Below are 24,072 nucleotides of genomic sequence, written 5' to 3' on the forward strand. Positions count from 1 at the left end.
ACGACTCTTATTGCGCAAAGGCTTTTAGCATGTCGTAAATCTACCGCTTGGTAATAATGGTGGCACGCCCGTGAAGGTTAAAAGTGCAATGTCCTTTGTTTCAACCACGTGTTAAAATCAATATAGACAGTAATTAAATTATATTTTTGATTTTTCACCTGTCACGTGACGATTGAGATGTTTCGTTAATTGAGTTTTTATTTAATTGTATTATACCCACACGAAGGATAGAACTTCTCCTGTAATTAATTTAATACTCCGATAGTTAAAAATGAATATTTACGATTTTTTTATTGCTTTAAATTAAAACCAGATTGTATCTCAACTAACTACAATTTATTCATAAACTGTATTATTTATTAAAGTTTGTTTCTAAGTATTTTATAGTAGGTAAATTATTTGCTAATTTCCATAATCTTGTGTAGTTTATTTTCTTCAACACCGGAAACCGGTTGAATTGATTGAAAATACCTGAAAATGCCCCTTGGACCTAACAGTGAATCAAATTGCTGGCATTAGCCACTTATACCTCAGGGAAGAATGTAGGAATATGCGATTCGTGTGATGATGGGGAAATTACAAGGGCCACGATATCGACAGGACTTTTCCACTGGAAGGCTCTTCTTACTCGACGATGATACAAACAATGGACTAACCAGAAATTCTGAATTTTTTGAAAGTGCACTTTCCCGTATTTTAGACCTTTGATTTCTTATTTAACTTAATATTTTTATAGATTTACTTATTACATTATTTTGAATATCTCTGCTCGTATTTATTTCTTTCTTTCCTTAATCATTACATATTTCATTTCTTTCTTCTTTTATTTTCTCTTCTTTTCCGTAATATTAATTCTTCTTTACCCATTTCCACAAATTAACACTGTATTGTCATTTTTTCTTGCAACGTTTCTTCGTCTCATGCTTATTGACCTCAACAATTTCACCTGATCTTTTCGTTGCTTTGTCGCTGTCACTAATCAAAATTATTTCCACTGTCGATTGAAGTGGCACAGTTCATTGACTGCTTTTTAAATTCATAATCTTTTTACCATTCGGATCCCCATTCACGATCATCAATAGCGATTTTATCATAATGTGTGCAGGCATCTTTAGTATTCATTGCATTGTATAAAAGATGTATGTAACCATCGTTAGATGATTTTATTAATGTTTTTCGCCTTGTTCACGTAACTACACTTTATTTCCCTGTTTTTGAATATCTTCACTTTAAAGTTCTGTTGCAAAGCAGATGTATGTTTCTCTTTTGCACCTTTCCGCTATTCTTAACCAAAAGTATCTTTGCATTTAAAGAACTTATAGCACCAACCAAGGCAATGGTTCGTATTGTTATTGTTGTTCAAATTAAGTCAATTATGATTGTCTCCGAAACCTTTTTACTTGCCCCTACTGTGTTACTTTTTGTAACCATTAATAATTTTAGTTTTCCATCATAGTTAGATACCGATGATGCGTCTCTGTAAAAAGGTATTAGTACCATGCAAGGATTGGTATATTGGGATTGTATGTCCGAGTCCGTTTCGCTTTGTCTAACGTCTAACCTCTAACCACCGACTTCCTCCTGACGTGATAACCCATCATTATTCCGACAATGACTTCCACCACAAAATAATAATATTCCTAGTCGAGTGCCCAGGTTTATTCCGACGCTGCTCTTGTAAACAAAACTAGACACCAGGTGTCAGGTCCTGACAATCCTGCGCACGAGGCTTGCCATACACGGAGGCTCTTGCTAAACACTTACCGCTGATAGCTCCGTTGTAACTTTTCTCTCTTATGAATAACCGACACTTTGTCTTGTAAACGTACACTGCAATGTGATCTATTTGTGATAACAGTCTCGACAGAATTCGTAGCAGCGAAACTTCAGAAAGTCATAGAATTGCAAACACAATGTTCATAGCTAGGCTAGCTTGTCAGTATCTCAATTAATTTGCATTTTTTATAATATGTTTGCACCAGTGGGCAAATTATTAGTTTAAAGAATGGCGCTATAAGAATTGAGGGAATATTTTTTTAGATTACAGAAAGTGAGGTTACAACGAACCTTAGAGCCCTTTTGCATTAAAACAAGTTGATATTGAGAGTAATTATATAAAATTTCCTCAAACTACTATTTTCACTCTAATTCTAAATCCATCCTGATTTTTTTGACCACATCGGATAAGTTGTTATCATCTATTGATTCGTAAGCAATTTTTACACCCACTTTTATAAAAATAATTTCTCTGGTAGTGGTTTTCCTCTTTGGTGTTCCTTCCTTTTAGCTCAATAATAAAAGTATTTTCAATATTATAATCATATTAAAATGTCTGTGATTAAAGTATATTTGCTCAATATCTGATAAGGGCACTACGAAAATACCATTATAATTACTTTAAGGATAGATTTTTTACATATTATAATAACGTTAAACATTTTATCCAAGTACGTGCTATATTGATCTTTATTTGCTGTCGACAATTATTCAACAATAATAATTATTATTCAAGCTGTATTTATTTATAGGTTATCGCAATCTTAATGATGATGGCTCAATTAATTCATTATCTACAATACCCCTTCGGTATACTAACCTACTTATATATGCTTTATTAGTTATTGTTATCACTAAACAATCATCATTATTGCTTTATAGTACACCTCCTGAAACGTCTGTTCGACGCCTAATGGAGACAATACGGTTGACATTCGTCACATGAGAACGGGTCGTTTCTACGATTCGTTCTTAAGTTCAACAGCTCGGCTGTGCAACGAACTGCCGGCCTCTGTGTTTCCTCCCTCCTACAACATGGGACTCTTCAATACCCATGTTCACTCCTTCCTCTCCACAAGAAGACCCTCCACACAGCATCCCCAAAGATGACATATGCCCTGAAGGAAATTATTTTCTTCAGGGCCTCCTGTGTGGAGTTAATATAAATAAAAAAAAATAAGTGCTATCTGAAAAATGTAAAAAAAACGTCAGATATATTATGTTAATTTTTGTTCTTGTAAAATTTTGATGATGGGGTAGCCGTCAAAATAAACCATGGATCATGCCCTGACATTGATGGATAAAGGCTTATCTTTGATAGCTAGCTCCTTTGTAACCTCCCTATCTTTCTAACTAACGACGCGTATAACATAAAGAGAGGCTTAGACGGAGTGGCTAGACTCATTTTTTATCGGTGTTGAATTGTTGTTCAGTTATGTTGGTTTAAGGCTACCTGGCAATCCTTCATGATCGTCTTCAATCAAATAATGATTGCATAACTGTATTTCATAGTATCGTCCTTTCCTGGAATGTTATGGACTACGTGATTGTCGAGCACAGGGGCGTCGCATCCTTATGTTCAATGTGTACGGCACACCCGGGCGGCCAAACCAAGGGGCGCCCTCATAAACTTTTCTGTGTGCAGCGGCCACTTCTTGATTCGATTGTATTCATGACTATTATATTGATAAATAACATATTATTACAGACAAGTACGCATAAGAAGGTGTATATTTTTATTTTTGTAATATTTTTACAAATCAGAATTTATACTATTTGTGCTAAGTTGCTATAAGTATTTGTATCGAACATGTAGTTATATAGACATAATTTGGGAAGTGTATATACCTTGTGGTAAAACGTGAAATCATGTATGACGTATGTCTTTATTTTATTTTTTTTATTTATTAATCTTAAGTTAGCTCACATCTTCGTGTGTGCTAATAGTTTTATAAACATATAAACATGTACATTGTTTGGCAAACATTATCTTTCTTTAAATATTTCAATAAAGTCACAAAAAAGAAACATTAATAATTGAGATAGACATATTTTCTTAATTCATTTTTGAACTTATTAATATTTTCTATCACAGCAATTTCCTTCGGGATTTTGTTATAGAGTTGAACGGCCTGGTACATCAGAGATTTTTGGGTGCTTGTTTTTTTTCTTGTTGGCAATCTAATTTGCTTAGAATTTCTCGTCCCGTGTCCGTGTATCTCGTTATTGTAATTTATTTTTCTTTTCTTATGAAGGAGTTCTAAAATCGTGCAAGGCCGTTATAAATGAATGCACAATAGTAATAAGGGCATGCTAATATAGAACAAAATCAAATTGAAATTGGGATAGTTTTATAATTTTGGTAGGTACTACTTTCACATGAAAAATTTGACGTGAATGACTTTTGTACCAGATCTTGAAAGCTTGCGACGGCTGTATTATTCATGGAAACATATGATACTAGCACCATGCGCATTTTATTTATCTTTATTGCTGCTCATCCTGCATTCCCGTATTATCTCCAGGTTGCCATGTATACCGACTGATTAAATTCCATCCTCATCCTTTCCATCCTCAGAGCACGTGTTCAAAGTCTTAGCAAATCACTTACACCCCTGGTGTACCGCTCACACCGGGACAAGATTGCTTGGCTGGGGTGGTACAATCCTATCGTAATAAAAAAGATACGCACAGTTGCGGTCCTGATCGACCATACGAACGACGCGCGTGTTCAAATTAAATGGTATTATCATTCGTCAGCCATCGCCAAAACACTTGTGAAGCTTATTAATATTGTGTTTGATCGGACCTTGATGACCGACCGCACCTTCCGTTGCAGTTAAGTGGTGCACGGTTAGGGAACAGTTAAGTCAGTTCTGACTATTACGTTTAACGGATGTTTATGGTCACTGAACAATGCATTAATTCTTCTTTAGCTTTGCTATCAAATCAAGTCGGGTTTGTACATCGTACATGACTTTGCGAATGTTTAGTGCAATAAAGACTTGTGTCCCAAATATTTTTGTTCGTTCTGTTCTTTGACTGTTGCAATTTTTTACCATGTAATATAATACTATAAGATGTACATAGGCATTAATTCGGTTGATTTTTTGCTCTATCTCTGGTCTATTGTGAGAGTTCGTGTTTGCTCATCAAATTTAACATATTTCTAGTTTTATCGTCCTCTTCTGTTATATTATTTTACTAATCATCGAACTTCTCTTTAGCTTGTTTGGTTCTTTGGTATTTGTTTATATTGCTAAAGTAATATTGTTTGTTATATTAAAAAATAAATAAAAACTCTTTTTGAGTTCGGGTCACAGGTCATATCGCGGGTGGAATTGATCCTTCTTGTTATTCTGGTGCCCTCGTTTATCGAATATTGGCAAATCATCCATACATTATTTACCCTGCAGGCCACAAGCCCGGAACAACTCGATAATGCTATACTACTATAGTTAAATGATTTTCGTTAAGGGTGTACGTTTTATTTAAAATTTGATTCAAAGTCCCGATTGCTAAATTTTCTACTGGCTACGATCTCTCGCCATTCTCCTACAGTCCTCAGTCTTTCCGTCCTGCTCCAATCCTCTTCCACGCAGTCTATCCATCTCTTCCTCGTTCTATTTCTCGTCTTATTCCTCGGTCTGTCTCTGGGTCGCTTTCACTGAGGCACCCATAATTTTCGGCGTCATATCATCTGGCGTTCTATCGACATGCAATGCACATCGCAATCTTTGGAACCTACCGAATCTTTCAATGGTCTCATTCTCTACAAGATTTTCGAGTTCATGATTCGAACGGAGTAGTTGTCAGACCCAATTATTCCGACTACAACAGAATGGTGAATTATATTATTTATCCGAGTAACGTTTTGGATGTGAGACTGTTTAACCAGCGGAATCCCCGTTAACAAGCCGCATTGCAAGCCAACCATGTCCATTCATCATTTCTGCTTCACCTTTCAATTAGACGAACTTCTGGAGCATAACCTCACCAGATGCTGCGATGTTTTCATCATCCCTCTCTTTTGTGCGTTGTGCATTGTTCTTAATCGGTTTCAGTTACCTGGCCATCTTTGGTATTGCCTTCCTTTGGCTATACTTAACTCTGCATTCAGTTAAAACAGGAACGAACTTTTTTGGCTATTTCAAAAAAAAAATATATGAATTTTACTTTTGTTTTTGTGAATGAATGCTAATCTTGGAAGTGAAAATTTACCCACTTCGATAACGTTACAATAGTTATACGAAATAAATGTCGGTCCTACTCATTGACTCTAGTCCCCGGGTAGGAAAGTTCAATCCTCACCATTTTAAAAGACATTTGAAAATGGATGTATCGTTTTTTACGGGTTGATTTTTGTGTCCAAAATATCTACAATGGCGACGCTGTCACTGCAAAGTTATGCGTGTCGATCTGGAACTTTATTATTTACTGTATCTATAATGAAGCTACGAGTATTTTATTTTGTTGTTATGCAGGAAATACTAAACAACCCATTTTAAATTTTTGTAATGCTTCCAAAGGCATACTTTAACGATCAAAGATCTAATTGTTCAAAGCAGCTAGAACTCTCCAACAGTGAGCTATGGCGTAGTGAAATTTGCTAAGATTATCCATCTGGTATTTCTAGGTCGTTTCCATCATGATCTTGTGGAGCTCTGAAATGTCATTTTATGTATCTAAAAATAATACTCGTATTTTCAATAAAAAAAGTATTTTTAAAAGTTTTTAAATCTATGGCGAAGCTTGGTGGTACCCACTGTAGCCATTGTAAGACGGATAAATACTAATTAAGGCCCCGTAGTAAGCGTTCAAAGATGCTTTGAAAGGGAGATATGTAAATACGAATGTTAGAGGGAGCGCGCTAATATTAAAAAACGATAATAATTAGGCAAAAATGGGGAAAATATTTAATAAAACAGGACTTGTTTGAAATTGAGCGAAAATCTCTCGACAAATGCTTTAGTTGCATTTAAAGATACATTGCGATGTTTTCATGTCTATAACATATTAAATAAAGGAACAAAACGTGTTTTTAATAATTTTCGGAGCTTATTTTGCGTTTTTTTTTTATCCAGGGAATTTCATATAATTAACGTTTCAGCATAACAAATGTCTAGAAATTATCTTCAAAAATAACATATATACTTTATGGAACTCAAAACATGAAGAGTTAACGAAAAACTTGCTATAAATCGGTAGAAATTGGGTATGTGTCGGCTTACGTTCGCGTGTTTGACTGCGGAGAGCAGTCGACTAAAACACCTGTAAACCTCTAGTTAAAAATAATAACCGAATTAATTTTATGCTTTGGTGTTTTAATATATGTCATTTGCCACATTTCCCGCATAGTTATTATTTGCATTACTGTCGTAAGTTCAAAATAAAGGCACAATGGTCTAATTAGTTTCGGGATTGGAATTTGGTATCGCATTCATTCATGCCTGTAATCGTATATTAGGGGATAAACAATAATATTTTTGATGAATTATGAATTCTGTAGTATACGTAGGTATATTATTATAATTATTACATAACACAAACTTGTATGTTTTATTTTATTTGTTATTTGGTGGTAGAACTAACTGCGATAGCTTTGCCACAACAGAAATATCGTAGAAAGCAAATTTCAATTTACCCTGATAAAGCTTGAGTAAAGTGAAATCGGTTGGTTATAAAATTTGTGGTTAAAACAAAGTTATTATATCATTTAATTGATGATATATACATACATGTCTGTGATGTTGCTCGGCAACTAAACTTTTTAGTTGCCGCATCCCTGATTGCAGTAGTGCCACCACTTGAGCGGCTTCGTCAGCAGTCATTTAAAGAGGTTGTTTTCAAGCGCTTGTATTCACATGTGTCCTCTTCAACGTTCGGATAGTGAATAAACTACATTTGACTTAAAGCGATGCACTACGTCGTGTAATATTTTAAATTGAGCCGCTATCAATAACAACCCTTACGTAGATGGTGATAAGGTTTAAATTCCCGTTTAACAACATTCGCCTGTTTTGATTTATGCAAGACAAAAACATGGCCAAAAAGTGCATTTATTTTATTTTGTCTATGTTCAGGCATAAATATTTAATTTTTTTCAGATCATTTTATAAATAACTTAATTTGCCACATTATACAATAAAATCATAACCGAAAATAGGTTCGTAATTAGGAGATTTTGAACTTTAAAGTAGTTTTCATAGGTCTATACATTATTTTTTTCTGGGCTTATAAAAGACTTATATAAAAAATACTCGATTGTTTCAAAGGTCAAGATGTATTCTACTCGCAGTATTTAATTAAAGCATCTGAAACATTTCTAGGCGACCAAATTTTTAAACCAAAAACACATGATTTTGCATTACTGCGTATGGCATCGCCTTAAACTGTTCCTCTCTTGGCTAGGAAGATGACACAAGTTGCGGCATCTGTAAAGAGTATATGCGCAACCTTTTTTTAACTTCCCATACTTTTAAAATTTGTATCGTTTATGAAACTATTGTCTGATAAGGGGTCATTAAATGTACTTTCAATTGCTATTAATATTGTTTGGGTTAGATGTATGGCTCGGTAAAACTTACTCTGGAAACTTTTTTACAATTTCGAAGATGTGCGATTTTTGTGATGCCGAGGTTATAATATAATATAAAAATGTCGTTATTATTGTATTTTTTCGACAATAAAATGTAGTGTAAAATGCCATATTCTAATTTGTTTGTTTTTTCTTTTTTAGGGTGCCAAACGCTCCCCGCGGCTGCATCGGCGAGATTTTCGGCGACGGCTCCCAGAGCAACAACAACTCGGCGCCCGCTTCCTCGGGACCCGACACCCCCTCGAGGCCACGCGACACGCACTCGCGCCTTTTTGGGGGACCCCAGCAGCGCGCAGCCGCCGGGGGCTCCGGCCGTGGCAGCAGCATCAGCCTGGGCGAGTCGGCCTCCAACGGGGGCAGCTCCAACGGGGGCAACGGGCACCATGAGCCCGCGCCGGCCAACGGGCACCACGGACACGCCAATGGACAGAGCAACGGGCATGTGGCCAACCCTGGCAAAGGTAATCATTTACTAGAACACAGTTTATCAACATATTAATCATAATAATGAAATTCTTTCCAAACAAACACTGATATATCACATTTTAGCTGTTTAACTTGCAAAATATATATATTTTTTGTCAATGGTTTTCCATATAGCGCAGCGTCATTCAGCTTTAATTTAATTATAAGAAATTCAAATAATGTAACATTGTCATCAAATAGTGGCCAATCAGCGCCATTTTGATTTTTTTAATATTTGAAAGGATTGTTAAGGTGAAGCTTAATGCTAAATCACTATTTTGATTAATCTTTATAACGAATTGGTGTACATTATGAATACCAAAAATATGCTATAGATAAATTGATGGTTTTCCTATCGTTTCGCTTGAGTAGAATACAAATAAAATAATAAATTACTTAATAAAAAATATAAATGTAAACTACTAAAAAAAAAAAAAATTTTCAGTAGAAATGTATGAACGCGTAAATGAAACAATTTAAAAAAAAATACAGTATATAGCTAAGATTATCTGTGACAGTTTCATTTGATTAACTTTTTTGTTTTCTTATAAAATTATTTACAAAATAAATAAAAAAACAGTTTTGTGCTTGAAATGGAACGTTTCTAGACTCCGTTTGTCAAGCGATTTTAATGCCTATTACCTACAATATAAGGTTTACCAAGAATATACACACTTTTGGCTTGTAGATTCCTTAAACATAGATTCTAGGTCCGTTTCAGATTTCTGTCAAACTCTGATCAGCTGACGACAAGCATAATAACTTTGCAGTTGTGCTTTTGTGCTGATCCCAATTTGTTCAAAAGCCGCAACGTACCTAGAATCGGCTTGTAACAAGGACCTTTCGAATACTACATAAACAAAGTGCGCTGATCTGCCAAAAATTATTTTAACAGATGAAAACATTTTAACAGATGAAAACATTTTAACAGATGAAAACATTTTAACAGATGAAAATATTTTAACAGATGAAAACATTTTAACAGACGAAAACATTTTAACAGATGAAAACATTTCTCTTTACGATGGCTTGTAAAACTTTTTTAGTTTGATAATGCCTTCGAAATTACGAAACTGCTGTCACATGTTAAATAACATACCTTGCGGAAATTTGAAGACCATATTTAATTTAAGTTCAAATGTATATATTATAAAAAATATAATGCAGTTATTCAGAAAAATCTAAAAATGTTAAGTATGTATTAAAATTACTCTAGAGTAAAAAGAAATAATTTTGGCTCTTAAATAAATAATACTGTGTGTGAAAAGAAGAATTGTGAAATAGCAGTGTTTGTTTGGGAAGACTTTCGTCATAAAGTAATAAGAAGACTTTCGTCTTAAGATAATTTCCTCCTGTGGTACTTATACTTTTGCCCAAAATATATAACTTACAAGAAAAATAAATTTTTATGAATTAAATATGCATCATTATCAATATTTTGACAAAATTTTGGCTTAAGTATACGTCTGGGACAAAGTCACCTATCTTAACAGTATGTTTAGTTTCATTATATTATATATGTATTATTAATTCGATAACTGCTGAACCTTGGCATTTTTGCATAGAAAATCTAATGGAGCCATAAAATAAAATTGGGAATTAATCTTTATAATATATAAACAATCATAGGTGTATTCCCCATTGGTTTCACCAGCTACACTCGGCTCTATCTAACCTTAGAATCTAACATACTGAAACCTTGGCTTTTGAGCAGTAGGCCTTAACAGTTAAACCTATCCATTTAACTATACAGTGTCTTTAAAAGCAATATCATGCTCAATGCTGCGTAAATCCATTTTTCCAAATGAAACATTCCGATCATCAACTACTTTAAATACAAATGAAACAGGCAAGCACTTACAAGGATATGGCAATATAATTATATACGCACTTATAATGTCACTGATAGAATCTTGAGAATAAACCAATAGATTCAAATTTATTTTACTATTTTAATTGTTCATGATGGCAGCTTGTTTGAATAGCTCTTTGATGTACTATAAAATTATCACTGCTTTATGGGGCTGATAGATTAGGCTATACGCATACCCTTCAGGACACTACAATAAGATCCCTTTGTGAGGATGATTATTATTTATAATGTAATCTAATTTTTAATTTTCATGCAGAGTTTTATTGATTTTTTCTCGAGATGTGACAAATTTAATAAAATGGCCACCTCGTCTTGCTTGCCTCCCTTTAAAAGTCTTGTTGAGGAATGTTTAATTTGAATGTTGGCAGCGTAGTCCCCTAAGTATAAGAGTTGTATAAGTATAGCTTGTAAGCTGGGGGAGATTGAGGGAAGTGATTGCGGATACTGTATCAGAACATTCCGTTGGCATATTGCAGTGATATCAATGAGGAGGAATCCAGTAACCGGTGATGGCATCGGGGAACCGGCGAGAACTAGCTGGAGTACACGCTTTCGCAGAGGTGCCCTACTCCCCCCTCCCTCCTTCTCATTCCCAGCTTCTACATACATCACCTTTCCTTTGCTAGTTGTGTAGCGACATAACCTCACCTGTAAACAAACTGTTGTGTTATGGATTATGTTGTAAAAACTATCAGGAGATTTTTGTCTTTGGTTTCAGTTGGAATAAGCGCTGATTTACGTTTGTGTTGTATTACGAGGCGTATCCAGAAAGTAAGTGTAGTGAGGCTCTCACGACCAAATGAATTTTATTTTCGACATGTTGGCTACACTTACGTGTAGCCTGACTCTTCCCCTCCGCAACGAGACCGGTTCAAGGTCAGTACGTTGAGAAGTGTCGACGCAACAACACGTTTCGTGAAAAATGTCAATCCAATCTCCCGCCAAGTGCGAAATACGCGGTGTCATCCGTTATCTCGTTTGGAAGGGAAAACCTCCGTTTGAGGTTTATAATGAGGTGAAAACTACATATGGTGATAAAGCTATGAATTGTACAAGTGGTATCGCGAGTTTAAAAACGGTTCTCACCTCTTCACCCTCCGCCAAAAAGTTCAAAACCACAATTTCAGCCAAGAAAATCATGGCATCCGTGTTTTGGGACAGTCAAGGCATAATTTTTATTGAATATCTGCCTCAAGGGGAGACCATCAACTCTGCAAGATACTGTGAGACCCTAAAATAATTGCGGAAGGCGATTCAAAACAAGAGGAGAGGCATGCTGACAAAGGGAGTCAGCCTGCTGCACGACAATGCCAGACCACACACGGCCAACGCCACGTTTAAATGGGATGTCCTGAACTACTCCGCGCATTCCCCTAACCTAGCACCTTCAGATTATCATCTCTTTACCTTCCTGAAGCTGTACATGAGTGGAAAAAGGTTTTTAACCGACGAGGAGGTAAAGGAGGAGGTGGAGAAGTGGACGAAGGGGTTGGCGGGAAACTTCTTCGAGGGAGGCATCAAAAAGTTGATACCCCGCTTCACCACCTGCATTGAGAGGAATGGCGACTATGTCTAAAAATAGCTTACATATGTACTACGGTAACCATGTAATTTTTTTGTTTCAATAAAAAAAATTGTAACCTACAGAAATTCAGTACACTTACTTTCTGGATACGCCTCGTATATGAGATTACGTGTCAGAGTTGAAAAGTTGAGTGCAATAATTGCAGTTGTTACATTCTGTCATCTTTTACAGAAATGCACATCGGAATCATAAGCTAGTACTTACTTTACTTCCAATGGACATAGAGCTCTGTACGAGCTTTAGTCTGCTAAATGATGTCATTTAACTTCTGGAAATCAGTTTCCCTTGGTTTCCAGTCTCTCCAGATCGGCCAACACTTTGAAAATTAAGCTTGGTCTACCTTAAGGTCTGCTAACGGATTGTCTTTCTACACCGTCTTAAAGACTCTGTCCTCTCCCACTCAGCATACACTACCAATCCATGTTAAACGACTGGCTGGTCATGCTAAGTGTAAAATATCCCATATATTATACTGTATGGATTAGATGCCAATCGGTCTTCTGGTTTTCATAAAGTTCCCCAAACACTTGAAGTGACTTATACGATTTCTGTGTGTGGTTTCAGGAAGAACATTGCAGCTTTCTAAGCTTTAGATGAAATGTATATTTTTTTCTGGTTTCAAAACGATTATGCCTAGCTTCATATTTTAGTATGCTAATCTTAATATCCCATATTATTATTGTCACATCATCATTCTATTTTTATAATGCCTTAATGCTTTAACGTCGATGGGGTAGATATGAAGATATGAGATTTACCGATCTTCAATCATCCTCTCATTTATAACTATTTTCTAATAATTGGAATAGGTTTTGTAGTCTTATCAACACCATAAAAGTTGACTTATTATTATGGATGTAACTGGGATACGACAAAATAAATAGTATTCGATACAGAACAAAAAAATGTTTTGTTTGATACACCAAATTTTCCCGATTTCTGCCTTTGAGGCTATATTTTGAGAATACGTTCTGATGTGTTTTATCCATGTTTGGTTACGGATTCAGGGTTTACTGCGACACCAATACTAATAAACTTCTATCTTCTTGAAAAGTTAACATTTCACAGTTGGAGGGGAGGAAGTTCTAACAATCTGGTTATTTATTACATGTTGGGCTTTATGAGTATTGAGGTTATGTTGTATGTTTTACTTATTTTAAAGGTCTTGCTGCCTGCAAAGCATTCCACCATTTAGAACCTTTATAAGTCGTCAATCATTTAAAAATATTATTATCTGATAGAAATGCAAACACCATAGATTCATTTATTATCTTGCATTAATATCACAGTTGTTGTCTAATGATTTTAATAATATCTTGCAGCATTTTTTATGTAACTGTAATTTAAATTCTTCGTTGATTCTTGATATTAGCTTCGAGTGATGGTTCACAAAATAAATTATTTTCATTTTCATGTTGAAAAGGTAAGGGTTAAAATGGGCTAGCAATAATGATCATTCATATTTGTGTTACTAGATCAGTAGTTCTCTTCTCTGAGTTTTTGTTGCAAACGGGTTTACTAGAAAATTGTGTAAATCAATTATTATATTATATATTTACAATCGACTTATATTTATAAATAATCTAACTTCATATAAGATTTAAAGCCATTGCATTGTTTATTTTAAAATATGTTTCGTTTGAGAACTACTGAGCTTAGCTTGTTATATTATCATTGTAATTATTGTATATTATTTATCCATCCTATCCATATTCATTTGTTAAACGTTGTGCCACTCAAAATTGGTAGGATTATGCATTGATTACTATCTATTTGCCTCTAGATTATGATAGTTAAGATAGCCTTCTCTTTAATTTAGTTTGCATTAAATCTTTTATTACGTAGGTTGTATAAAGCACCTATAATAGAGACAAATTTAGTCAAATTAAAATTAAGTACTTTCCGTAGAACCTATAAAACATTTTACTTTTTATAAATGTTTGTTATCATTTGAAACTTTTCTTCCATATTATCAAAAACTATAGCATTTTTTATTATTATTATTTAATCTCTCCAAATCCAATAGGTTATGTTTGTTCAGCATGACGATGCTTGGATGTTGTCCACTCTGTGTCCAAAAATTATAATCTTTTATTTTTATGAATCCATTGAATCTTTCAATTTGTCCTTTCATTATTATAATATTTATTAAAACAATATTTGAGTTACAAATACGATGACATTGTATTCCTCCTTTTTGCAATTTGAAGAAATATCTAATATTACATAAAATGAGTTTTGACTCAGTCAAAATATCCAATCTCAAATAAAATGAGGTTGAACTCATCTAAACATGCATCTTTTACTTTATTCTTATATATCTTTTTGGATTGATCTGTTTTGAACATATTGGTGTTGTGATTTCAGAGGGTAATCCGATCACCGGAGACGGCTACAAGTCACTGAACGGAGAGATCAACACGTACGTTGCTCCCCTCAACGGAAATGCCCAGCCCATCAACCACAACCGCGTGCCCCCAGGTGGATACTCCTCCGGCCTGTGGTAGGCGCACCCGCCTGCTCCCACCCCGAACAGCCCCAGGGAACCAACCAATCCAGCAACTCTCACCATGAAAAGCACACAGATCAAACGAACTACACTGAGGTGTAGATTTACATCCATTAAATTTGAAATTGTCTCAACATTCTGACATGATGACTTTCTATTGTTTCAGATGAATCTATTATAACTTGAAATAGATTTTGTTAAATTTCAAATTACAATCTGCGCAGAATCCATAATGTTTCATACTTTTATCATCTTTGTATAACATTTACTTGATTCACATATCAACTGTGACCATTATTACTGATTAAGAATTGGAATCGCTTATCAATGTGTTTGGCTGTTGTCTCGGGCGGAAATAAAACAAATTGAATATCCGTACTATCGCGAACTCATTCAGTGAATGAATTCTGAGAAGATTGTTTAGAAGCGGAATACATATTGTGTTTTTTTTAAATTGAATCTATCGATGCATTTAAATCTAACGGCAAAATTACTGAAGGTTATACTTATACACAAAGTTTTATAGTGATATACACCCGGTTATTTGAAAATGGTTTTTAAAATGCATTGAATGACAAACTTTCAATTGATTTCATATTATAAGTTTTTATAATATTATATTTTTTCGATTATTTATTCAATTCTTTATGCTTGGTCCTTTTTGTATGTAAGCTATCCTGTTAAATTCCTCAAATCATTCTAAATCAAAAGCAATACACGGCATCCTTATAGGCCGGTACCAAAACAACCTTAGTTTTGCCCAAATTGTAGAGTTAGTGTCTTAGATATTAGGTTTTAAAGGCTAACATATTTTTTTCTTACAATATTATAGCAATACTAATCACAACCTAATATAAAAAATTTAATATCCTAGAATGAAATTCACCTCAGATGATTTCTAATGTATATTACGTTACTTTTCTTTGGAATTGTATTTAAATTAGTGTTTAGTAGAAGTGCTGCTCTGAGAATAATGATGTTTAACTTGGATTGTACGCCAACCATTGGGGTTTAGAATGGTCCTTGTAAATGATTGTCTTTAAGTGGGTCCAGAGGTTAGTTTGGTGCTATGGAAGGGAATGTCTGTTTATCGTAGCTTGCTCCAACATTCTCAGAGCCAACGCTTAAGCGAGGTAAAGATCAGATTTCTCCAACGTTCAGCTATGTCCAAATTCAGTATAGTGTGCCTTGAGTAGTAACCCTGAGAGAGTATATAGACGTGCTACACCTATATTCTATAGTAGGTATATATCAAAGATTATATTTCATTTAAGCCTCGTATCTTCATTCGTAAATTTTAGTTGTAATAAAGCATTTTTATACTTTTATATACTTGCCTTGCGTGGTTTACATTATGATTTCACGTTAGTACTGCAGTGTGTACGTGTATGTTGTCCCTTGGCGCCGTCGCAATACATACACCATGCGTGAAAACTCTACGTATTATATTAAATTATTGATATAAAAAATAAAAAAACAAAATATAACTTATTCGACACTTGTGAAGCATTTTTTTTCCTTGTTTGAAAATATTGTACTATTACTTACAATCATAAGATTCTAATTATGTATATTCAACTAAGGTTTTAAGAAATATTCATTAAATTAGAAAATAAAGATTTTTCCTAAACACGCTGTTGTTATTTAAAAACCTTTCCTTTCCAGAAGTGTAGCAGCTTTCAGACGGCGTTGATTTATATGTTTGTCAACACCACTACAAGTTACATTTTAACACTAGTTAATTATGCTATTTCGCATGATGCGACTGAAGATTCTGACAGCCAAAAGTGCGTTATTTGACTTTTGATACGTTATTTAAGATCCTCAATTATAGTATTTATTATATTTGCCGACCTTTTTGAAATAGAGACCAAGTTGCGCTTCCTACTCTTTCATGAGTCAACAAAAGGATGACAGAGCCTGTTTAGTGTGAAATAAATGATGGATTATCAGTAAACATCATGTAGTGCTCTTATATTTTATTTAGAATAAGTGTTTTTATGAACATGTAGGTACATAATGAGTGCAATAACAATTCTCATTTTGTCTAAGAACAATAAATACATTAATTTACACAGCATTTTTTTTTATGTTTCAACCATTCCGTTTGTGCATTATCACACCACATAATTTATTTATAATTTTTCGTGGTAATCTAATTAAATTTAGTTAAACATGGAACGGATTCAAAAGATCAAAGACATGATAAAAGATCAAAGATCATTACATTATATGTAACTTATTTTTTAATTTTATTTAATGATAAACTAATGTTTATAAGACAAGGTTTTATGCAGAGCACAAAGGATAACGGCGTGTTGGAAATAAGCCGACATAGCTCGGTGGTCCAGAGCACCTGACCAGACATCAGAGGGTTCAATTCCCGTTGGCGGCATTTATTTTTACTCGGGAGATATTTTCAATTTGTATTGATATTTCATGCGACTAATTATTGCTAATAATTATTTGATATATAACTTAGTTTGAATTTTAAGAACAATTATTTCAAAAGATCAAAAATAAGTTTTAATGTAGACAGCTTTATAATTCACTCCTACATTAAATTTATTTACAAAATGTTGCATTACATGTTTTGGAAAAAAATCACATGAAAATAGCTGAAATGTCACACAAGGCACAAATAACTAATAATAATAATATATCTTTATTTAAAAAATTTGCAACTATAACTAACAATGCATGTTGAGTGTCAATAGTTTACATTTGTTTATAAATTAGGTAGTAAATAGAATTAACAACAGAAAATAATAATATAAAATTATTATGTAACAAAGTAACAGGTATTATGTAACAAATAGAAAAAATTGAGCTTTCTCATAACCTGCCTCACTAGGCTAGCGGCTAGCCTGTGTTGAGGCAGTCATTTTAAAAGTTAATTTAAATACATATGAATATACCTATACTTATATTATAATATAATCGCACAATATTTTTGCTAGATCAATAATTTCGAATTTGGATGAGGGCACCGGTAAAGGCCCTATTATTGCTTTTGATCCAAATTATAATGTTCTTTTTGAAAATTTTTTATGTTCTCTGCAAGAGTATTGTACAATCTTGTTGCAATGTACCTAAAATTTCTTTGACCGAAAGTAGTATGCATAACAGGAATTTGGAGTAAATCTTTGTTATTGTTTCGAGTGTTTAAACTTTTTGTGTAGTATTTATGTATGTATTAAGGTGCATGAGTATTGTTTTGGCGTATATCTGCCGAACGTCAAAACACATTCATAATATAAAAACAAACGTATGAGTCTGTAATTACAGGCAGCCTAAGGATTATTTTGATTATAGGTGCAAAGAATTTTATAGAGATGGTTAGTTTGATGTGAATTTTCGACACACCGAAGTTCGAGATTAAAAATAGTCTGCTTGAAGAAATTTCAAGAGATTTGGACGATTTTCGTGCATTAATTATTGCCCCCGTGATGTAAGCATGCATTACAGCTTAGAAGTTCCCTTATTTATATTGACTTTAGTAACTTCTCAGGGTTTGAGGATTAGGTTAAGAACAATCCATGAAAAAATGTAAAAATATTTGATAATAAATAGTCATCTTTATATAGAACCGTTTAGTGATTAAATCACAGTAAATGGAGGGCGCTTAATTTTGGTTATTTTAGGTAGCCTTTACTAAAGTGTTTTTAAAAATTACTTTTTAGTTTTCAAACCCAGTTTCTGGCCAGTAGGTTATTCCAAGAAGGTGGACTCAGCATTAAATGCTGTGACCCCAAACTTGGCTCAACATTCATAGAAGAAAGTTCAATCAGTGTTTTTGATGCATTAAACTTGACCGACCTGAGCGTGAGTTGCATCTGAGCTGGCCCAGTTGTTTCGCAGAAATTCAAATATAACATTATCATCAAATTATCATTCAGCTCCATTTTTTTTTTGACAGTTGAAAGGTTCCCGTTAAATGTCGATTCTAAGACCGTTTCAATTTTTGAACAAATTGTGATCAACAGTAGAGGACAACTATCATATTGTTGAGCTTGTCAGCTTATTATAATTTGATAGAAAGGTGAAACACACCTATAATTGGCATTTAAAGGAGACCTTTCAAATGTCAAAAAAACGAAATGGCACTGAATGGTTGTTTCGTGACAATGTTGCATTTGAATTTCTGCAAAACAACTGGGCCCTAAGTTTGTAAGTTCCTAATTTAGGTACCTTCTAATGAAGAAAAATCTACAATTCATTGCCGATAACAATACCGACCTAGAATATATTTGATACTTTAAAATAGAAAGAAAATCCTTTAGAATAAACAAAGAATAGAAGAGAAACGAAAGGAAACTTTTTTAAATGTTCTGAATAATTTGATGCATGATATTGGGAATATGTATTTTTTAGGGAAAATTTTTCTAAATAATCTCATACAAATAACTGATAATTTAAATCTATAAAAGGTTACATAAATTACAGATTTTAAAAATAATTTAATTATGGATTATTATTTAACACATCAACAGTTATTTAAATCTTCATTGTTGGATAAAGAAGTATTTTTCTGAGGAGACTCAATTTCAATGGTAACCGGACCATCGTTTTGTATATGGACTTGCATGTATGCTCCGAATACACCATCTGCAAATATACAATAAAAATGTATGATCCGAATATACCATCCGCAAATATACACTAAACATGTATGCTCTGAATACACCATCTGCAAATATACAATAAACTTGTATGCTCCGAATACACCATCTGCAAATATACAATAAACATGTATTCTACCAATACACCATCTGCAAATATACAATAAACATGTATGTTCGGAATACACCATCTGCAAATATCCAATAAACTTGTATGCTCCGAATACACAATCTGCAAATATACAATAAACATGTATGCTCCGAATATAACAACTGCAAATATACAAGAAACATGTATGCTCCGAATACACTATCTGCAAATATACAATAAACATGATTCAACCATAATATTGGTGATCTATAAATATCTTTTCCCGCCAATTTTAAAGAATTCTTTTAGCTATGGTGTTTTTGAGTAATATGTAAACAAATTAAGAGGAACGCCTGCGCAGTCTTTTTCATACAAAACTTATATTTGGATAGGTCAAAATACTTAACCAAACTGAAAAATTATTTGTTTAATCAAAAGGTGTAGCAAATATCTAGTGCGGATATGTGCTACTTAATTTATTGGTTTGAAATTATAAAATATATACCATTAAAGAAGTTGATTTTTCTTGATTTTAGAGGCAACTTTGGATATTATTCTGAGTTAATGATAATTAATTAAAAGAATAATTTTGTCCTACCTTCTTTGCAAATATGTATAATGAAACATAAAATAAAAATAAATATAAATTAAAAAAGCATTGAGTAAAATAATTTCCCTGCGGGCTATGTCTAGGTATCCTCCCCATATTGTAGGAAGGAGAAAGCACAGAGACCGGTAAATCGTTCCGCGGTCTAGCTGTGGAACTCAAGAATGAGCCGCAGAAACGACTCCTTCTCATGTGACATAATATGTCAACTATGTACAAATATTGTGTGCACGTTTGGAGTTTTTCTAGATTATGTACCGATGCAGTAAAACAAGGACAGCATCCCCACCTGACACCCGTGCTCTGAAGATTGCAACCCATTTTAAGATAGGGGAATCTACCAAATAAATCGTTCGTTTCTACAGAGAGTCGAGAGTTTTTTCAAGTAACTTGGGGCTTCAGACCAGAGGTGGCTACCAAATTCAACTATGGGGAGCACTTGCGATTTGTACAGGGTCAGCTGTGTACTTAATAGTACTTTAATAAGTTCTGCGAGCCCTGTACAGAACGCCCAGCTTCTGAGAGCTGCCTAACTTGACTCTGGCTTCAATGGAGCTCCCGTGCCTGAGCTGGTTACTTAGAGTTACACCAAGCATATCAATGGAAGGCATGTTGGGAAGATTCTTTCCATCGAAGGATACTATTTTGTCATTTCAATTCATATTTGTCATTTTGATCCTGCCGGTAAGAGGATAAAACAGAACAGTGACTAACCAGAACAGATCAGCAAGATCAGCAACATCAGCAGATGTAGGCAGACTGATAGAACCTAAGCGCAAGCCAAATACTAAGTTTGGTGATCGCGCTTTTGGAGTATCTGGGCCGAAGGCTTGGAATAACCTCCCTCCGGAACTAAGATCCATAACAAGTCCAACAGAATTCAGGTCTAAACTAAAAACTTACCTTTTTAAACTGTCATACCCTTAAATTAAATATACCAATCCTGGGAGAAAGTCCAGTTATATCCAATTTTCCAATTACGTCCTAAATCCTATATCTAAATTTCGCTTATAAACAATTAGTTAATGTTAATTAAGTGTTAATCTCAAGTGACCTACCAGGTAAGTATTGTAGTGTATATTATCTCCATATATAGTTAGTAATAACATAGATCATTGTAGAAATGTTTTATATATTTGTACAGCACCCTTGAGGTGATTTTGCACAAAAACGGTGCTATACAAATCATCCAAATATTATTATTAGGTTTGTTTGTTCTTTTTTTTCACTTTTCTTAAATATCTGTTTTGTCTGTTTACCGATTCGGTCATATCTACCTGGGGCGTCTCCAACTTCTTCAATTCACTTGCACATTATTTAAAAAGAAACAAAAACAAACCTTTTATCTTTTCCGACTTATACAGCTTCCCAAGTTCTTTCAAGAAGTCATTGTACAAGATCTGTGACTGGTCTCCCCCCATGGCCTTGTGGAAGTCTGGCTTCCTTCCCTTGAGGGAGCTGTACAGAGTGAACTGACTGATGCAGAGCAGCTCAAACTGCTTGTCCGCCACACTGTGGCTCCATCTTTTGCCCATGTCATCATCGAATAGTCTTAAATTCACTATTTTTTTGGCTCTGAAGTCAAAAACAAATTTATATTGAAATGTAATCTATTTAAATAAAAATGTAAATGTTCATTTGGTTTGAAATCTTAAATCTTTAAAACTTCTTCACCGATTACTTTGAAATTTTGAAACAAGGTTGCATTAGAATATGCAAGTGTTTTATACATATTGTTTCATATTTATTATATAGATGTCAGTTAACGGGTACAGTACACAGTCTGTGACAGGTAAAAACATGCCTTTTTTGAACAACAGTACCATCTGTTGGACAAACACTTTTTTTTTTAATAAAAACACAGTCATCTGTTGGATGTAAAAGCAACACGCTATATTGTTTATCTGCACAGAGAGACTGAGCCACAGAGACAGTTCAGCTAGTAAACAATAAGAATCAAAATTTAGAAATGATTTTTTGCAACTTGTTTATAACAAGATTATATTCAATTTGTTTCAAAACATGTCTTCTACATTTGAAATAAGTTAATAAAATTGAAGGCTCAGTATTCTGAATTCTGACACCGTTTGCGTCTGTATAAACTAGTATTATTTCATAATTTCTGCTTTTTCTACTGGCAACATAATATCTTCAATTCCACTATCCATAATGGGAAATTACAATTTATTATTAATGTCCTCTCAATACAAATACAAACCTACATGGACATCCCTTTGAAAGTTCAAACATCCAACAATAAACAAAGGATAATCCATGCCGATGACTTAACTGTAAGAGTACTGATTAGCATAAGTTCCATTAGGCAGCATTGGTAAGAGCAAAGTCATGGATTGGAAGCCAAATTATAGTTCGACGGATGCTCAGGTAATAGAAGGTTTTCAGAATTTGGAAATAAAATTTACAATGTTTTTACTTACAAATATTCATAATCTTGTTTAGTGTCTTCCCTGCAGATACCGATCAGGATACATAATCCTTGTCCAATGTTGCTAATTAACTCATCTCCAACTAAAAGACAACAGAAAATCAAAAGCTAGCAATTAATGAATTGAATATTGAAGCCATTTATAAATTTATTTTTCTCGCGGAAAGGCAGACAGGACTCTTCAAGAAGTCCAGATCAGCAATGTCAGGAAATTAGTGTTTCTACAGTTGGGAGATATTTCAACTTCCACCTTTAATGTAATAAAAAGAAATGATTTCATCGCTTTTGTCGCACTGAGCACAATATAAGTTGACAAAATTATTTGAGTGCACAGAAATAAAGAACGCTTTTAGATCTCGGAGCAGTGATGAAACATAATAAAAAGCGCTTTTAGATCTCGGAGCCGTGATGAAACATAATAAAGAGCGCTTTTAAATCTCGGAGCCGTGATGAAACATGATAAAACTATTTGGTAAATATTTAGATTTACAATATTTAACTGCAGCACTTATAGGCACAAATTATGCAAATTACTTAATTAATTTTGTTTCAACAATTACTACAAGAAACATAGTATTTCATGCAGAAAATAGTAGTTTTTTGTAGTAATTGTTGAAACAAAGTGTAATTTCCATAATTTATGCCTAAAAGTGCGGCGGTTAGGGAAATAAATAGCAAATTATCATTTATAAAACGAAGTTTTTAATAAAGCCATACAATATGATAACCTATAAAATAATGGTTATGTTATGTACCTGTTACGCTTGCTTTGGTAACACGCTGAATGATCGCTTTCATTTTACGTAAATATTTTACTATTTTGAGTTGTTTTCTAGCAATTCGCATGAGAAATGAATTGATTTCTTGTATTGATAAATAATAAGAGATGTCTATTTTTTGTCAACTGTCAAACGTTGACGTTTATATTGAGAGTTGCCAGGCAAGTAGCAAATAGCAATAATAAATAATAATATTTAACAATAAATTACCGCAATGAGGAACTGCAGTCCATTTTTTAAATATTTTTTTAAATCAAAAATGCCCTTCTAACCTGCATTTTTATGGTTAGTTTTAAAAGTTAAAATAATTATCAAAGTATTCATTTTCCAATGCCCGCTATAATATATTTTTCTTTTTTTATCAACAGAGTCAACTCTATACCAAGCTGAGACAGACTCCTAATATAGTTGTTATATTTCCTTTTGTATTACCGTGAGATGTATGATGTAATCAATGTTAGAAAGAAATAACACCACGCCTTGCATTTTCGCCTAAAAACTTACCATTCTCTTCCAAATAAATATAATATATTCCAAAAATTCATCGACCGTAAAACTTTACATGTTTTCGAAAGTTTGTCAATGTTTGTGAATATTTTATTGATTATTTTTATGGGAAACGAAAAAAAATGTAATTAAATATATTTTCAGTTCCATATAAAGTGGTATTTTTACAGTTTAAACCAATAGCTAACGCGACGAAACAATCGTAAAAAAATTA

At 33.6% G+C, this 24,072-nt stretch overlaps 2 protein-coding genes across 5 annotated transcripts in view; one reads left to right on the top strand and one right to left on the bottom strand.

Moving 5' to 3' along the window:
• Jupiter (microtubule-associated protein Jupiter) overlaps positions 1-16,392 on the top strand; it is a 271,036-nt gene extending 254,644 nt beyond the window's left edge. For 2 of the 3 annotated variants that reach the window (XM_089640281.1, XM_089640280.1), the window contains exons 2-4: positions 8,516-8,835; positions 11,189-11,272; positions 14,665-14,813. In XM_089640281.1, coding sequence (XP_089496407.1) covers positions 8,516-8,835; positions 11,189-11,272; positions 14,665-14,804 — 544 coding nt within the window. In that variant the 3' untranslated portion in view covers positions 14,805-14,813. Of the gene's footprint in view, positions 1-8,515; positions 8,836-11,188; positions 11,273-14,664 lie in introns of all 3 variants that reach the window. The other variant, XM_089640282.1, reaches the window with a different exon arrangement.
• Positions 16,393-16,570: 178 nt separating this feature from the next.
• Dtd (D-aminoacyl-tRNA deacylase) lies at positions 16,571-23,486 on the bottom strand. 2 transcript variants are annotated; one of them, XM_089640283.1, is made up of 4 exons: positions 23,328-23,486; positions 22,565-22,655; positions 21,466-21,701; positions 16,571-19,414 (listed from the first exon to the last, which is right to left on the bottom strand). In XM_089640283.1, the coding sequence occupies exons 1-4, from the start codon at positions 23,416-23,418 to the stop codon at positions 19,293-19,295; spliced, it is 540 nt and encodes a 179-aa protein (XP_089496409.1). In that variant the 5' UTR covers positions 23,419-23,486; the 3' UTR covers positions 16,571-19,292. The 2 variants fall into 2 exon arrangements, with proteins under 2 accessions (XP_089496409.1, XP_089496410.1); XM_089640284.1 differs by lacking the exons at positions 16,571-19,414; positions 21,466-21,701 and having other exon boundaries at positions 22,561-22,655.
• Between the last annotated feature and the right edge of the window lie 586 nt (positions 23,487-24,072).

Source organism: Hesperophylax consimilis, chromosome 15 (assembly GCF_061612785.1).
Source record: "Hesperophylax consimilis isolate HC1 chromosome 15, BYU_Hcon_1.0, whole genome shotgun sequence".
Lineage (NCBI taxonomy): Eukaryota > Metazoa > Arthropoda > Insecta > Trichoptera > Limnephilidae > Hesperophylax > Hesperophylax consimilis.

Bases quoted from the DNA above. Each gene is read 5' to 3' on its own strand.
- Dtd (XM_089640283.1), bottom strand. From the start codon at position 23,418: ATGCGAATTGCTAGAAAACAACTCAAAATAGTAAAATATTTACGTAAA. The intron at 22,656-23,327 runs GTACATAACATA...GTTGTCTTTTAG, and splicing joins TACCAAAGCAAGCGTAACAG to TTGGAGATGAGTTAATTAGC. The intron at 19,415-21,465 runs GTTTGTTTTTGT...GTATATTTGCAG, and splicing joins TAAGTCGGAAAAGATAAAAG to ATGGTGTATTCGGAGCATAC.